Source organism: Propithecus coquereli, unplaced genomic scaffold (assembly GCF_000956105.1).
Source record: "Propithecus coquereli isolate 6110/MARCELLA unplaced genomic scaffold, Pcoq_1.0 Scaffold731, whole genome shotgun sequence".
Lineage (NCBI taxonomy): Eukaryota > Metazoa > Chordata > Mammalia > Primates > Indriidae > Propithecus > Propithecus coquereli.
Window position 1 is genome coordinate 397,805 of NW_012153408.1, and position 17,981 is coordinate 415,785.

General features: G+C 39.8%; 1 protein-coding gene across 1 annotated transcript; it reads left to right on the forward strand.

Annotated features, from left to right (window-relative positions):
• The first annotated feature begins 991 nt into the window (after positions 1–991).
• KCNA3 (potassium channel, voltage gated shaker related subfamily A, member 3) lies at positions 992–17,349 on the forward strand. Its single transcript, XM_012661790.1, has 3 exons — positions 992–2,730; positions 7,556–7,678; positions 17,266–17,349. Exons 1-2 carry the CDS (start codon positions 1,158–1,160, stop codon positions 7,612–7,614), a joined length of 1,632 nt encoding a protein of 543 aa, XP_012517244.1. The 5' UTR covers positions 992–1,157; the 3' UTR covers positions 7,615–7,678; positions 17,266–17,349.
• The last annotated feature ends 632 nt before the right edge of the window (positions 17,350–17,981 follow it).

The window sequence follows — 17,981 nt, forward strand, 5'->3', positions numbered from 1 at the left end:
GGTCCTGCTCCCGTCCCTCCTCATGGCTGACTTAAGTCATAAAGTCGAACCTTCTAATCACACAAATTAGACGTGGTGAACTTCCTTTTCCATTTTTCCTCTTATTTTCCCGCCCACAGGAGATCTCTGTGTGCCGTAAACACCAGGCCTTAATCCCAACCAGAAACTTGGTCCTTGACTCTTTCCAGTGGCTGAAATCTCAGCTACGAAAATCAGCTTGACCATTCGCTAAAACAGCCAGGTCTCTGAACGCTTCTAACAACCCATTTTCTTCAGACTGCGGATGTGAAACCCATCAGCACCCACTACTTAGTTGAGCTTCTCATCCAAGCCAGAGCTCAATTTAAACATTTAGAGACCCGCATCAGCACCACCTCGGGTCTCGGCGGCCCTCGATCTTCAAGTGAGCCGGGACGCTGGCACCAGGCTCGCCGCTCTCTTGTCCTGGGCGCCCACCTGGCCTGCCACGCCCCGCTCCGCAGCAATTGCAGGCCCCGGCCCGGAGCCCCTCTTCGTCCTCGCTCTTCACCTGCCTCCGCTTTCTGCTACCCGCGCCCCGCGGAACCCGCCTAGCCCGGGGGGCCCAGGGGGGTGTGGAGGCCCCGAGGCCGGCGCTCACAGGGCCGCGGCTAGAGCGCGCCCGGCGCGCGGGCCGAGGTGTGGGGCCCCGCGCGGGTCGAGAAGCCCGGCGACTGGGACGCCGCCACATGGCTGGAGGAGAGGGGCGCCGACCACAAGCGGGCCAAGCCCGGGGGCCCGGGCCGGCTCAGCAGGGCAGGAGTTCCGGGGGGCCGCCGAGGTGCAAAATGAGACGGCTCCGGGGACACAGAGGCCAGGAAGGCGGCTGTGAGTGGCAGGCCCGGCGACTCCCCGCAGAGAGGGGCGCGCGCCCGCGCGGTGGGCGGGAATGCTGAGGGGACGCGGAGGGGCGGGCGCGCGCCCCGCGGGGGAGGGGGCGGAGGGGAACGAGGAGGAGGGGTGAGGAGGGGTGAGGAGGCGTCTCTGTGGAAGAGCCTGGCGGAGCGCGCCAGACCCAGACGGAGCCTCGCGGCCGCGGCAGCAACAGGCAGCGGGCTCGGCTCGGGGGCGGAGGCGGCGAAGGGGCGGGGAGCGCGAGGAGGAGCGGCGCGGCCCTGCAGCCGCCTAGTCCCCGCCACATGGACGAGCACCTCAGCCTCCTGCGCTCGCCGCTGCCGCCCTCCGCCCCTCACCGCGCCTGCCCTCCCCAGCACCCAGCGAACGGCGGCGGCGCCGACAACCTGGTGAACCCCGGCTACGCCGAGCCCGCCGCAGGCCCGGAGCTGCCGCCCGACATGACCGTGGTGCCCGCGGACCACCTGCCGGAGCCGGAGGCGGCCGACGGCGGCGGGGGCCCGCCTCAGGGCGGCTGTGGCGGCGGCGGCTGCGACCGCTACGAGCCGCTGCCGCCCGCGCTGCCGGCCGCCGGCGAGCAGGACTGCTGCGGGGAGCGCGTGGTCATCAACATCTCCGGGCTGCGCTTCGAGACGCAGCTCAAGACCCTCTGCCAGTTCCCGGAGACGCTGCTGGGCGACCCCAAGCGGCGCATGAGGTACTTCGACCCGCTCCGCAACGAGTACTTCTTCGACCGCAACCGGCCCAGCTTCGACGCCATCCTCTACTACTATCAGTCTGGGGGCCGCATCCGCCGGCCCGTCAACGTGCCCATCGACATCTTCTCCGAGGAGATCCGCTTCTACCAGCTGGGCGAGGAAGCCATGGAGAAGTTCCGCGAGGACGAGGGCTTCCTGCGGGAAGAGGAGCGGCCCCTGCCCCGCCGCGACTTCCAGCGCCAGGTGTGGCTGCTCTTCGAGTACCCCGAGAGCTCCGGGCCGGCCCGGGGCATCGCCATCGTGTCCGTGCTCGTCATCCTCATCTCCATTGTTATCTTCTGCCTGGAGACGCTACCCGAGTTCCGCGATGAGAAGGACTACCCGGCCTCGCTGTCGCAGGACGCCTTCGAGGCAGCCGGCAACAGCACGTCGGGGGCCCCCGCGGGGGCCTCCAGCTTCTCGGATCCCTTCTTCGTGGTGGAGACCCTGTGCATCATCTGGTTCTCCTTTGAGCTGCTGGTGCGGTTCTTCGCTTGCCCCAGCAAAGCCACCTTCTCGCGAAATATCATGAACCTGATAGACATCGTGGCCATCATCCCTTATTTCATCACTCTGGGCACCGAGCTGGCTGAGCGACAGGGCAACGGACAGCAGGCCATGTCCCTGGCCATCCTGAGGGTCATCCGCCTGGTGCGGGTCTTTCGCATCTTCAAGCTCTCCCGCCACTCCAAGGGGCTGCAGATTCTCGGACAAACGCTGAAGGCTTCCATGCGGGAGTTGGGGTTACTTATCTTTTTCCTCTTTATTGGGGTCATCCTGTTCTCCAGCGCGGTCTACTTTGCCGAGGCAGACGACCCCACGTCAGGTTTTAGCAGTATCCCGGATGCCTTCTGGTGGGCAGTGGTAACCATGACAACAGTAGGTTATGGTGATATGCACCCGGTGACCATAGGAGGCAAGATTGTGGGATCTCTCTGTGCCATCGCTGGTGTCTTGACCATTGCATTGCCAGTTCCTGTGATTGTTTCCAACTTCAATTACTTTTACCACCGGGAGACAGAAGGGGAAGAGCAAGCCCAGTACATGCACGTGGGAAGTTGCCAGCACCTCTCTTCTTCGGCTGAGGAGCTCCGAAAAGCAAGGAGTAACTCGACTCTGAGTAAGTCGGAGTATATGGTGATCGAAGAGGGGGGTATGAACCATAGCACTTTCCCCCAGACCCCTTTTAAAACGGGCAATTCCACTGCCACCTGCACCACGAACAATAATCCCAACTCCTGTGTCAACATCAAAAAGATATTCACCGATGTTTAATATATGATACAAGTGACATACCGTGCTCTCAGTATTGTGTGGAACGTGCCCCCTTGGTCTGTGTATGCCTTCGTTTTATACATTTTCAGACCATTCATCAAGGAAAGGACATAAGGAAGTGGGAAGCACACTTCATTCTCCCTGTCCCTACTGCTTCATACTGAAACAGGTGCCTGTTTTGCAAGTGGGCTGCATTCTTTCAGCTCTCCTTTTCCCCCTCCCTCTCTCTTTACATTATGAACAACAAACTTACATTTAACTTGATTTCTGGTACACACCCTATTAAAAAAAAAATACATCCTGGGAGGAAATGAAACTAAAGAACAGTTAGCGTTAATGTTTTAACCGCAAACTTTAAAAAGGCTGTTGTTTCTTGACTAAGTAAAGCACACAGATTCTTAAGTGATGCTTCAGTTTGATGGACCCTTCAGCATTATTTACTGAATATTTAGTTCAATTGCCTACCCTGTGGATATGTGGAAGAAAAGTCTAACTGGAACCATGATTTGTAAACCCACCATAAGTTTATTTGGTTTTGACTGAACTTTCTATTTGAATCCCCTCTCCTGGAATTTTAAGGGTCTCTACAATTTTGAATAAAGGGAAATGCCCAAGATGTCATCTTCTGACTAATTACTTTAACTCTTTGGGGCTTGCTAAGCATTTTGAAAGTATTAAATGAATAGATTCCTGTGAAGTTCTGTGTGATATGTGCCAGTCAACATCTATCAAAGTCTAGAAACAGATGTTTTCAGTGCTGCTGAGGAGAAAAACAAAAACAAAAAAAACAACTCCTAATGCATCTGAAAGATAAGCTTCTGCAGTATCCCAAGAAGATTAAAGTGGCAGACACCCCTTCCAGCGGAAGTTACTAATTCGGACCTGACTGATGCAGTTCCCATAGCAACCATGTTTCCTGGGAAACCCGAAAAAGGTTGTCATGGCATCTCTTGCTCTCTAGCCCCACCCGCCAGGCCCTGCCGTTTCCACAGTAACCTTTCCAGATGGTTCCTACTTACATGATTTCATAAGGAAAACCACTCTTTGAATAAACCGCACAAATAAAGTCATGAAACACATTTTTTTAAACTACAAAAATCATTGATGTCATCTCATAATGGAAAATACGGTGTGTGGAATGTTGGATATATACCACAATAAGGCATGATCTGAATTAAATACAAGTTATTAGGCAATAATTTTAAAAGCTGCTTCTCTACAGTTTTCTTTCTCCAAGAAGTTTTAAGCCAACAAATGATATTTAAAAGAAAATGTAAAAGTGTTCTGTACATAAGCAAACAAGAGATTCAGTGTACCCAGAATCTTACTACAAAGGACCTTCAGACTTCCTCTTAAAAAAAAAAATCAGATCCCACAGTAGCACTGTCACCATCACAGCACATGAAAAGCTAAATAAACTTCAAATATATAATAGATGCACATTTTTAACTGAGGGAATTGCAATCAGTGAAAAGGAAGGAAGTAACCAAATCTTGGAACACCTGCAAGTTTCAGCCATATGCCAAGGGTTGCCAGAAGAGAGACAGAATCAGGTGAGCACTGTGGTCTACTGGGAGCAGTATCTTTTTGTATAGGGAACCAGGGAAATTTCATTTATATCTATGTCAATGATATTTGCAAAACCAATAGTTTTATATTAATTACATGCCAGGTGCCTTTTTAAAGATCATTTACACCTTTCTCATTTGATTTCCATGTTGCTAACTATCCTTTGGTTTCCATTGTTTATTGCAAAAGAATGAAAAATAAGTCATTCCTCTTCAGAATAACCTTCACTCAAGCTGAATTGAAGTTTATTCCATTCCTTTTCTAACCCACTTGGCTTCTGAACAACCTGTTTCACCTTAAAAGGATAAACAGCCAAGTGCTGTTAAATTATTGGTCCAATTTTAATTTACATAATTATTTAGTAGTAGTCAGCAGTACAGTTCTTTGAAACAAAAATGGTTAAATTTGAAATAAGGGTAACATTTTATTTAAACGTAATCATTTTGTTTCATATACATTATATGAATAATACATTATCCACAATTTTCAGTTTTGATAGCATGTGACTATTCTGTCCTTCTAGAGTAAATGAGAGTAACGCTATTTTTAAAGCTCATAAAGTATTTTCAGGTAGTCAGAAGCCTATTACTTTATTATTCATGCATTTAATAGAGTGAAAGATAATGATTGAGGTAATAAGAGGAGGATGAGGAAGGAAAGACAAAAAATAGAGGCAATAAATCTATACAGAACTGCTCATAGGGTTGTTTGTTTTTATCTGTGTATCTAAATAGGACTCCTTTATCTAGTTTCCTTTGCTTGTCATTTGAGTTACCTTTAACATTGATCTACCTTTTGATCAAATTTTTGGTATTCTTAATGACTAGAAATTCTTTTTATGTCTCATTTTGGTAATATGTTAGACACACTATAGCAGTGACATAAAAATAATTCTTGTATCTGTGCTTAAAAGATCTTAACGTAAAGGTAAACAAAGTACAGTGACAATTTTATTCACATTTATTCAGATGTAGAAACCCTGATTCTATAAGTTAAGGTTGTGCCATGATTCTTATGGTTATTAAATAGCAGTAATTCGAAGGGGACCTTTTTTCCTTAACCCAGAGAAATGTCGTGTCTTTTGAGTCATAACTTTGAGGTACTATAATTGCTTCTAGTCGCCATATTGTAAGGTCCTTAAAGATTATAGGTTGTGTCTTGATAAAGTTTTGGATACTAGTGCCTAGAACAGAATATAATACCTTTTATAGTTTTTGAGTGAATGGCTATTATCTTACATCGATGTTATTTGCAGGCTTTTAAAAGTGGTTAAAAGCATAAACTCTGCAATCACATTGCCAGGGTTTGAATCCTGACTCTGCTATATGACCTAGAGCAAATTACTTAACTAAACTACTCTGTGCCTCTATTTTCTTATTTGTAAAATGAGGATAATAAACAATACTTTGTAGATTTGTTGTGAATATTAAATGTTATCACAGGTAGAACACTTAGAAAAAATAATTGCATGACATGCATCAGAGATTTTGCTAAGAGATTAACTTGTGATCATTATTCCTAAGCATTGTATAATTAATACAAAGCTTTGTGAAAATGAAATACATAAATAATCAATGTCTTCCTATTTCCTTTCTATATTAACAATAATAATTACCATTTATAAAGGGTCAGCCATGTCCTGGACACTTGTCAACTCTGCAAGGTAAGTGCTATTAACCTCATTTTAGGAGGGCAAAAAATAGATGCCTAAAATTAAGCTATTTCCCTAAGACTTCACAGCTAGCAAGAGACCCAGCAATTATTTAAAGTCGAGTCATTCTGGCTCCAAAACCCATGCTGCTTTTATTGTGTGACTTGAAAGATAAAATAAATCTCTTATGCTTTTAGGTTTAACTTCAGCCTATGCTACTAATTAATGAGTTCATGTAAAGAACATATCTCCAGAAGCCTATTTCATTCAGTATACTGAAAATCAGATATTTTTAACCAGAAGGATCAAATATAAGTTATTTAAATCGGATGAAGAGATTGACTTTTCTAGTAATAAAAGATTGTTTTCTTAGATGATTAATTTATCTGGATTTAATCTTAGAAAGTATAATCAGTCATAGTACTGATACCTGCTAGGACAACGGATATTTTTCAGTTTTAAGTTTAATTTCCTGTTTTCATGTATTTTAATCAACAATAGATGATAGTATTATGCAAATGATTGTTTTTCCATCTCCTTATACTAAAGAACCATTCCAAAAAATAGTGTAAACATTTTGACTCTCATTAAGAAGGAAGAAATTACTTAGAACAGAAGGATTGAAAACAGTAGGAGAGTGCCAGTTCATTGAAATTTGTAACATTATTGCCTTACTTAACCACTCCATGGATCTTTAAGAATATCTGTGCCCTAAAAACATTAGAATATAATTTTGCCCCACATAATAGCTGTAGCCCCTTCTCTAAGGTCCTAAATCATTTATAAAGTGAAAATGGATAGTGATTTGGGGCTTAGAGCAAAATGCTAACAAATCTATGTTTGCACATGCCAGTTAGCTTTGCCAAAATACAGGTTTCATTGTTAAGCTCAGTTGCATGTCTTAGGTGTTGAAAAAGTATACATATGTCTGTGTAGCAAGAGATTCATGTGAGGAATTGTGACTGGATCAGTGTACATCCATTAACACCTTGAGGAAAAATGTATATGTTGTACAACCGGTGAATCTAGAGAAAAGCATGGAAATTAACATTATTATTATTTTATTTCTTTTATGGTATTTTAAACTGATATGATGCCGTATTTAAATATCTGCCAACAATGGTGACATAACCACAAACACCTACACATAAAAGGAAGTATTATATCAGTTATTTCTAAACTTTGAAATAAAATTCCAGTATTGAAATTTTAAATGCACAGTATAAAAACATTTAAAGTTATGGTTTGTTTATATAAAACTTATTATTTACCTCTTTGGCATATTACATACTCAAGTAATTGCTTTACTGATTGTATATAAATACTGTATATATATATATATATATGTATATATATATATATATAATATATACCAACAGTCTGGTCTTTTGAGAACCATAACTGTAATTTATTGACTTCTATACATTTAAAATTTCAATATTTTCTACAGTGGTTCCAAGTCCTTCCCAACTCTCAGCTGTGAATAGAAGTGATAACCCTTCCCACTAAGAAATACAAAGAAGCACACATGCCCCCCCAATCTGAAGACTTATGGAAACACTGTGAAATAGAGGTGAGAAGCATAAGAACATGGAAGAAAATATTTAGGGATTGCATTTTAGGGTGGGATTTTTTTCTTTCTGTTTTTTATTAGGCCTTCTAAACTAAGGAGGATAAAACTAAAAACTGTGGGTTTTGTACTACTGATTTCCTATATTTTGGGTGGCAATTTTATATATATTAATTGTACTTGTTTTTTGTACACCTTCAGGAAGCAGTTGATAGCCTTGGAAAGAAGTCAAATTTTATATATGTTAATTGTACTTGTTTTTTGTACACCTTCAGGAATTAGTTGATAGCCTTTGAAAGAAAGTAAATCACAGAAGGCAGGAAGAAGGGAGGGGAAGCCAGACAGATCCCAAATCATACTATGGTGACTCAGCTCCAAACCTCCTGCCAGAAAATGGCCATTGCTGTATGGCATATGATAATAGTATTCTTTATATACTCATATTTAGCTTGCAAATATAATTTAAATGATTCAGACTGATTAGAAAGTTTTCAGATATTTGTCTTGATTTTTAATGATGCTATGAGCTAATTTTCTCTTCCAAGTTTTAAACAAAAATGCATTTTACAAAGAAACATTTTCACGTTTTTTTTCTTTTTTATTTTTTTGTACTGAACATGTCTTTCCTTACTTTTTAAAATTTGCACCGTTAGCCATCAAATGCATTAAAGAAGAGATCTGAAAAAGAGGCACCATCATTTTCTTGGGAGCCATGTTATTATTGTTGTAACCTAAGTAGTGCAGAATATGAACTCTGCCCTGAAAAATAAAGCCTGGGATTCTGGTGGTTGGCAATATAGCACTCAAATGAACAAAAAATGATATTTCATCAGCTCTGAAGAATGTTATAAATAAGTCTGTGCAGGACTCTGACTTTGCAGATACAGGGATCAGACCCTCCCATATGATAGTAGGGAGTAAGGAGAACTCTTTTCTCCCCCACTGATCCTCCAACCACACACCCATCCTTGATACCATAGCACAAAGACTTTTGAGAATCTCTGTTGAGATCCCCACCAATTTTTTAGAATGGAAGTTAGCATTGCACCCGGGCATTATGTATCAGTCAACAGTGTTATTTCATTTGTTTTTCCATTAAGTTTATTTATTTCTTTATAGAAATTCCCTCTGAATCCTAGGATTTTTATTTTTATACATTTAAACATGTTCCTTAAATTAAAACGTGATTTAATTTGGAAGAGATAAAGTAGGGCAATTTATTACACACACACACACACACACACACACACACACACACACACCCCTCACTTGTTCCCTGATTACTTTCTATCCTGCAGTATATTTACTTTCTGCTTATAGATCTAAATGGTCTGATTCTTTTTCTGAAAATTAGTGAATTTCCAAAATATTGGTTTTCATTCATATGTGCAGGATAACTATTTATAAATAACTTCTATTTTTTCCAGCTGTCCTTAAAAGGTAGATTTATTGCCCAGTGTTCTCAATGTATTTATTAACAAAATCATAGATCCACAGAAGTAGTAAATACATTCAGCCTATCACCAAATTTTGTCATTTAGCCTTCCAATATTTCTAAAAACAGTCCACTTTGCTGTATCACTGCCACCACCACACTAATTCACACTATCATCTCTATCCTGGTTGAGTGTGGAGGTCTTTTAACTGGCCTCCTCACATTTCCTGTGGCCACTCTCTGACCCATTCTCCACATGGTGGCCAGAATGACTTTTTTGAGACTAAAATGTGATTATATTACCCACCCCTGCTTAAAATTCTTTCAGGGTCTTCTCCTTATTCTTAAGATAGAAACCCAAAGGCTTGGCGTAGCTTTCATGGCCCCACATGGTCTGGCTCCATGTGATCTCATGCCCAGCCTTATCTCTTCCTTACCTATGCTTCTCCCCTCATTTTGCTGTGTTCTAGTCACCTCAGTCTTCTTCCAGTTACAGAATAAGCTCTGTATTAAGCTAAGGGAATCGTCGCAAATGTTCCAGCAGCCCCCTCTTTCCCTCCTTATCTTAATTGCTATTTTTACTTCAGTACTTCCTCTAAGACAGCAGTCCCCAACCTTTTTGGCACTAGGGACCATTTTCATGGAAGATAATTTTTCCATGGACCAAGGATGGGGTATGGTTTCAGGATAATTCAAGCACATTACATTTATTGTGTACTTTATTTCTATTATTATTACGTTGTAGTATATAATGAAGTAATTACACAGCTCACCATAGGTTGGGGAATCCTGCTCTAAGACCTCTTTCATGACTCTGGTTTTATTATTCCCCCATTACAGTATAGTAGTTCATCAAATTTAAAGTGGTGATTGTAAGAACCACCATTATTTTGTATACCATTTTTAAAAAGAAAAGAAAAACTGCCAATTATAAGGGTAAAGTACCAGTAATTTTAAGGTACATCCCAATTTCATAGATGCTCAAATCTAAACAGGTAAATCTTAGAATGCATTATATATAGTATGTGATATTGGCATAGATGTAATTTTACATTGATTTATGTTATATGATCAATTTCTATTTCTTCCATAGAGTAGGGACTATATCTCTCTTTATTCACCTTCAAATCCCTTCCCATTCTCTCCTGAGTCTGCACCAAACAGGCTTTCACCCCTACCACTCCACCAAAAGTGTACTTGTCAAGGTCACTGGTGACCTTATATAACTAAACCCAGTGATCATTTCTCAGTACTCATTTCATGTGACCTATCAGAAGCATTTGACATGGTGGAATATTTCCCCCTTCCTAGGAAGACTTTTCTTCATTTGACTTCCAGGATAGGATACCACATCCTGGATTTTCTTTCTACCTCTCTGGCCTCTTCTCAATCTCCTTTGCTGGTTCTTTCTCATCTTCCCTGGCATGTAATGTTGGAGAGCCCCAGGAGCCACGGCTCAGTCCTTAGACCTCTTTTTTCTGCATTCAGTCCTAGTCGCATAGCTTTAGACTAGCCGTCCTCAGCCTTTTTGGCACCAAGGAGACAATCTTTCCACTGACCGGAAGAAGGAGAGGCGGGACTCAGGTGGTGATGTGAGCGATGGGGTGCAGCTGTAAATACAGCTTTGCTGGCTCTCCCACCACTCACCCGCTGCTCACATCCTGCTGTGCAGACCAGTTCCTAAGTTTCCTGGAAGATAGTTTTTCCACCGACGGGGAGAGGGCGGAGAGAAGTGGGGTGTGAAGAGTAGGGAGGAAGGCGGAGCTCAGGCGGTGGTGCAGCTGGCCGGGTTCCTAATAGGCTGAGGACCAGTACCATGGACCAGGGATTGGGGACCGCAGCTTTAGATTGTCTACATGTAACTTTGTATCTCTCACCTAGATCTTTCCCCCGAACTCTTGATTGAATTTCTACCTGTATACTTGACTTTTCTGCTTGGTTATCTAATGGACATTTCAAACTTAATTATGTTTAAAACTAAGCTTCCCTGCTTCCTCATCCCCCACTCATTAAGCCTCTGTTTCCTGCCCTCTTCCCCCTCTCCACTACTGGCAACTTCAATTTTCCGGTTGCTCAAGCTAAAATCCTTGGAATTATCCTTGGATTCTTCTTTTTCTCTCATACCCTTTATCCACTCTATTGGCAAATCCTGTATCTACTTTTAAAATGTTTTGAGAGCCTTACCACTACTTACCACTCCTACTGCTACCACCCGATCTAAGCCATCATTCTCTCTCACCTGGATTTTTACAGTAACCTCCTGATTGGTCCCCCAGCTTCCATCCTGTCCCCTACTTGAGTCTAGTCAACATAACAGCTAGAGGGCTCCTTTTAAAACACTTGTCAGGTCGTGTTACTCCCATGTGTCAGAAACACCATTTGACTTCCCATTTCACATAGAATACAAACTAAAGGCCTTACAATGGCCTGCAAGGCCCTACCTAATTTTCCCCCCTTACGCTTCTGACCTGTTTCTGACTCCTTGCCCATCAGACCCTGTGCTGCAGCCGCACTGGCTTCCTTGCTTCTCTTCAAATACACAAGGCATGCTCCACCTCAGGGTCTTTATACTTGTGGTTCCCTCTGCCTGGAATGTTCTGGCTTCTGATATTTGCGTGACTCACTCCATCACGTACTTCAGGTGTTACCTTCTCATTGATGCCTTTGCTAGCCACACTATGCAAAATTGCAGCACAAAGAGTGCAATGCGCACCACCCGAAGGATGGACATATTTGAAACTCGGACTTAGGGGGGGAAGGGGGGGGCAAGGGCAACATACGTAACCTAAACATCTGTACCCCCATAATATGCTGAAATAAAAAAAAAAAAGGAAATTCTATTTTGTAGGATGGCAAGACACCAAAATTGTTATCTCATATTCCACAAAAGTATTCTACGCACATTCTCTGAATGCTTGCCCATAATTCCTCATGTAAAAATACTTTTATAAAATCCTAATAGTATCTGTTTTATTATGACCTTGCCATCTCAACTGTAATCTGACTGCACATAGTTCTGAAGAAAGATGCCACAATACTCTTGTGAAGAATAAATTAGCTAATCTGTCATGTGTAAAAAAAAAAAAAAAATTGCAACCCCCACAACACTCTCTTCCTTTCTCTGCTTAATTTTTCCTCTAACACATTAGATATTTTATAGACTTTGTTTATTGTCTGTTTTCTCTTCTCAATTCCATGAGTACAAGGATTTTTGTCTGTTTACTGTGCTATATCCCCCAAGACCTAGAATAGTATCTGGAATACAGTTGGTGCTCAATAAGTATTTATTGGACAGAGAGATGAGAGGAAGGAAATTGCATTTCAATTTGAGTTGTTTTTAACATATAAACAAAATTTTCAGGTCAGGCATCTGTACTTTGTTTTAATCCATATGTGGCTTATACTCGTCACCATGCTTTTATAGATAAGACTCCTTGTAATCAGTTTACTGGAGAAGGCTTCCCATTTGGTCAAACATGCCCCAACAAGTTTCCCACAAGAAGTAATACCCGGTTATGGGTATGGAATTCCTTAATGTAAATAACTTAAATATAACATTATATGAGATATCACCAAGGATACCTGAAAGTTAGACTGCTTCACACAGACTGTGCTTCCTACATAATGGCTAACAGAGTGCTCTTTATAAATGATACTCAGTATATATCTGTTGACTCATTGACCCATGTGGCACAGCAAAATCAGAGCAAATGATATCTCCAAGGGACTTATCTATATAGAAGAAATTCTAAGAAACTTCCCTGTAAGTTCAGTCCTGGTTTCAGTTAATGATGAGTGCTAAAAATCCAAGGCATCTTCATTACTATGGAAGCTGATTCAATCAGACACTAGAGATTTCACCAGTAAATCACAATAAAGAACTATATCACTGTAGATACTGCCTTACTGGATAAAATCATTTCTTTTACAAAATAACCTAATTCTAGAAGTGATTATTGTTTCAGTTTTTAAAATCAGCTATTTTTTCTCTTTTTTAGTTTTAGTTTTTTTATTATTATTTATTATTATTTATTTTTGTTTTTTTATTATTATTTATTCATTCATTTATTTATTTATTTTGAGACAGAGTCTCACTCTGTTGCCCGGGATAGAGTGCTGTGGCATCAGCCTAGCTCACAGCAACCTCAAACTTCTGGGCTCAAGCGATCCTTCTGCCTCAGCCTCCCAAGTAGCTGGGTTGATAGTCACATGCCACAATGCCTAGCTAATTTTTTTATTTTTAGAAGAGACGAGATCTCACTCTTGCTCAGGCTGATCTCGAATTCCTGAGCTCAAGTGATTCTCCTGCCTTGGCCTCCCAGAATGCTAGGATTACAGGCATTAGCCACCTCACCCAGCCAGTTTTAGTATTTTAGTGACGGAGTCTATCACCCAGGCTGGAGTGCAATGGCACAATCATATTAATAGCTTACGGTAGCCACGAACTCCTGGGCTCGAGCAATCATCCTGCTTCAGCTTCCCAAGTAGCTGGGACTGCAGGGATGTCCCACCATGCCCAGCTAATTTTTGTTTTTTAATTTTTTAGAGATGGAGTCTCACTGTGTTGCCCAGACTGGTCTCAAACTCCTGGGCCACAAGCAATCCTCCTGCCTCAGCCTTTCAAGTCACTGGGATTACAAGTGTAAACCTCCACACCCAGCAAAAATCAGCTATTTTTTTAAGTGGTTGTTCATACATGAAAGGAGATGGGGACATTTAATCCATGAAAAATAAAAGCAGATTCTTAGAGTGACTTTTATAAAATGGCAAAACTTAGACCACTTCTATTATAAATAATAAAATGAAAGGTGAGAAGTAATCCAGTAGCATATGTTGGTATTGGGAGATTCCCAGCAGCTTTGAAAAACTGACACAAATAGTATGGAATGACCGAAACTAATTAAAGCATTGATGTGAGTACTGCAGTTATTTCCATGATTTTAGGTAATATTATAACTGATGTACTTTCCTCTGCAGTAGGAAATGAGGATTCTCCTGATATGGATACAGAGGAACTTTCTCCACACCCTTGCTGAATTTTCTCCTTTCCCTAGATTTCCAAGGCAAACCAGATCTAGCTGTGGCCTCTGCATATCCAAGTAACACAATTTCCTTACCAAATGTGTCAACAAATTAAAGACTAACATCTCTGCTTGAGCTTACATATATAGACCAGGAGAAATTAGAAAGTCTTTTCTCCTTCCATCACTTCATACAGTTAAGCCCATGTAGGACAGAGATTGTTTCTCCCTTTCGAGAACACATTATTAGGACTTTTAAAAGAAATTACAAAAAATAGAGAATTCAAATGAATATTTTTCATTTTTTCATTTTTTTCTGGTTTGGGATCAGGGATTATGACATTGATTATTTCTATTATTTTACTTAATATGGATTTTACCAGATTTTCCATTATAACTTGGGCTAGTAAAGGTATTAGACATTTAAGAGGCAGCCTCATGTACCATTACATTTTGTATTTACCTCATGTCTGACTACAGAACAATAAAATATCAGATAATCACAAATATACTACTTCCATAAGAAATTATGATGAAAAGCATGTTAAACAAGAGTGACAATATATCAGATTTCTGAAGGGCAAAATTTACTGGGTAACCAAAAATCACAGAAAGAAATAATTTTTTGAGTAAGAACTATATTTGAATTGCTTTATACTTAGATCTTGTAGGTCTTTTACCTGGAAACATTTTAACTGATTCCAAAAGAGCAGTTTATTTTAGTGTATAACTATGTAAATTGAGGATATTTATTATTAGTAAACCTAAATGCTGCTCAAAGAAGTATTGATTATACCTCACAGCTCATTTTCCCATAACTTAACAGATTTTTGACAAAGCTTACATCTTAGCATATTTCCAACTTTAGATAATGAGTGAGTTTAAATTTTTGGCTTGCCAAAAGTATGTGATTTCCAAGACCTCAATCAGAGAATTGTACAAATTGAGCAAGAAATCTTTCTAGTCCTCGGGCTTATTCATTACCCGTTAGTTGGTAGAATTTGTAGAACTTAATGGTATGCAGCCAACTCTAATTAGTATAATAAATGTCAAAGTGTAGACACATGAAAACAAAGTTCCCATAAAACTACATGTTATAGAATGATTTCAATTCTTTCCTCATCAAATACAAGTTAGTCAGACTAACAGTTAAATAAGCTAGGTTTCTGTACTTCTTTCATTTAGGCCTTGGAGGAGGTATTAATTATTTCTTTACAAATTTAATAATTATTAAAGTTTGTTCTTTTTTTCTCTTCTTTATATGTTAGAACATTTATTAATATTTGGTCAATTATCTTTAGTTATAGGTCGCCATTTTCTATTATACCTCCTTTCTTTTTATAGAGTTGATTTTTATACTTAACTCAATGTCCATTCTTCTGAGGCTTTCAACTCATTTCTCAGCCACTAATATAAACATCATGATTACTATCCTGATACCACGTTTATTTTTAGTGGTATCCTTCACACCTATAATTTATGAGGATGCCATGCTATACCATTCTTACTTAATATCTCAAGAAACTTACGAGGCAGATATTGATACATGAGGTTAAAAAGAAAAGGCCCAACCCTTTATATAAAAAGAACAGCCACAAGGCAAGCATAGCTTAATACAACCATCTCAAGATAAGCAAGACTACAGTAGCATTGAGCAGAGCCTAGACACTTAGGTAATAAAATGGATGCCAGGTCATTCATGTTCTTTGTAATTTTTTTGTAATTAGTAATTATTAATAACTGTCAGGTCATTATAATCTTTAAAGCTCTCATAATGAAAGTTCAGCATACTACAAATATACTCTTGCTTTTTGCATAAAAATCAGTGTTAAGCTATATCTTTGATCAAGGTGACCAAGTATAATCCAGGCCAATGAGGAAAACTTTTTAATAGATAGATAACTACCGAAAACACAGTAGGCATACAGTATTTAATTTAACGAGTGAGTGATTCTTTCATCAAAAGCACACTCGAATTCCAGATCACCATCTTTGGGCATTTCCCATTGGTTTTGGGTACCCACTAAAACCAGGGGTATATATGGGAAACAGTCTTCTCTATGCATTATGATGGATAATATTCACATATCGAAACCTGGAGCTGGGTTTATAGCTTTTTTTTTGTCTTTGTAAGTATTTATATTATATGGTTAGTAAATTTCATATAAATATAATTTTTATATATGCATTTATTCATTCATCATATATTACTGAGTACTTTTTATATGTCAGGCACTATGAGAGTGGTAGGAATTTATTCATCCATTCATCATATAAAGTGTCAACTATGTACCAAACCACCATTCTAGATTCTGGATATGGCAGTGAATACAATTGTTATATTGCCTTATGCTGTTTATAAGAAATACTTTACTGTTAGCATTTCTCAATAATGTTTTTTGTGGTTGGGAAGAAGGGAACACCAAACCTTTAACCTTTATCTCTTAGTTCTCCACAGACCCTAGTCAAGTAGTTTTTGTTGTCTTAATTTGTGATATCTTAAAGTGGTACATAATTATGCAGAGTTCATATTTTAAAGAATCAACAGATTTGAAAGTTATTTGTAATGAAAAGATAAACAACAGCATGACATCCTGTAGCACCTAGAACATTATATTCATAGTAGTCATTTTGAGATTTTCTCTCTTTTTTTTCCTCTCCATGAAACTTATCTGAGCACTGGATTTCTATTTACTTCAAAAAAGCTCTCATCATAGATTACCACAGTAGGATTTACAGCCAGAAACCCTTAGGAATACATTGAGAAAATTAATACATACATTTTTAGAAAAATCAGAGGGCACTCAGAACCTTGCAGATGGTTCTAAGAATGAAGACAATTTTTTCTATTCAAAAAGCAAGCATTACGTTACTAAATTTGGGGGTCTTTATTAATGGGGAAAAGTTTATAATTTCAGTATACTCTGAAACTTTTTCTAAGTTGTAAATTAAAAGCATTCAATATGTAGTTAATACATTTAGACAATTAAATTGATTGAACTTTTCAGGGCAACAGTGAAAAAAGCCAAAATTTTTAAAAATATAATGAATAGGACATTTTCCATTGACATAAAGTCTATAGTTTTCTAAAAGCTAAATATACAGTAAATTATTGTGTTTACTCTGTCTGACAGATCCCTGAAGAGCCCGCATAAAGAACTGTAGAGATGCACTGACCAGTAGGATGCTCAGTTTTAAATTGCCTGGATCAAGAATGCTTTACTGTCAGCATTTCTCAGTAATGAGAAATATCTTATCTGAATTATACCACTGATGGGCAGTGATTTGTCTGCCAGCACCTATTTTTGTTTCAGTCGACATTAAATAATATATTTCAAACAAATGCTTTATATAAAGGAAATAGCTCTGAAGTTGGAGGATTCTCTTCATACTGTGTGTAGTATAAAAGATACTGATCAAGAGATAAAGAAGAACATTAAAAATATTAAGGTATCATTCAACCTTCTGACATTTTGATGAAATCTAATCGTCCAAAAACTGTAATCAGTGCTGCAGATGAAGAAAGCCTAAATATTTGTTTCCAACAGCCAACTCTTACTGTTTTTTTTTTTAATTAATTACTGGACTGTGTTTAATCATGAAATATATTCATGTTATATCCTGTGTTCTCAGTTATATGCAACTTTATTTGTGAAGGTGTGTTTTGTACCAAAGGCTCTCATGCATAGATTAGCCCATTTACACATAAATAAGTGAAATCTACACTGTGCCCAAATGAATGGTATTAAAGACAGATTTGCCTAAAAGAAATGTGCCTTGCTTGATTGAATATTCTTTTTTTTCAAAATGATAGATTTGTAAATTAGTCTTACAGATAAGTTTTAGCTGA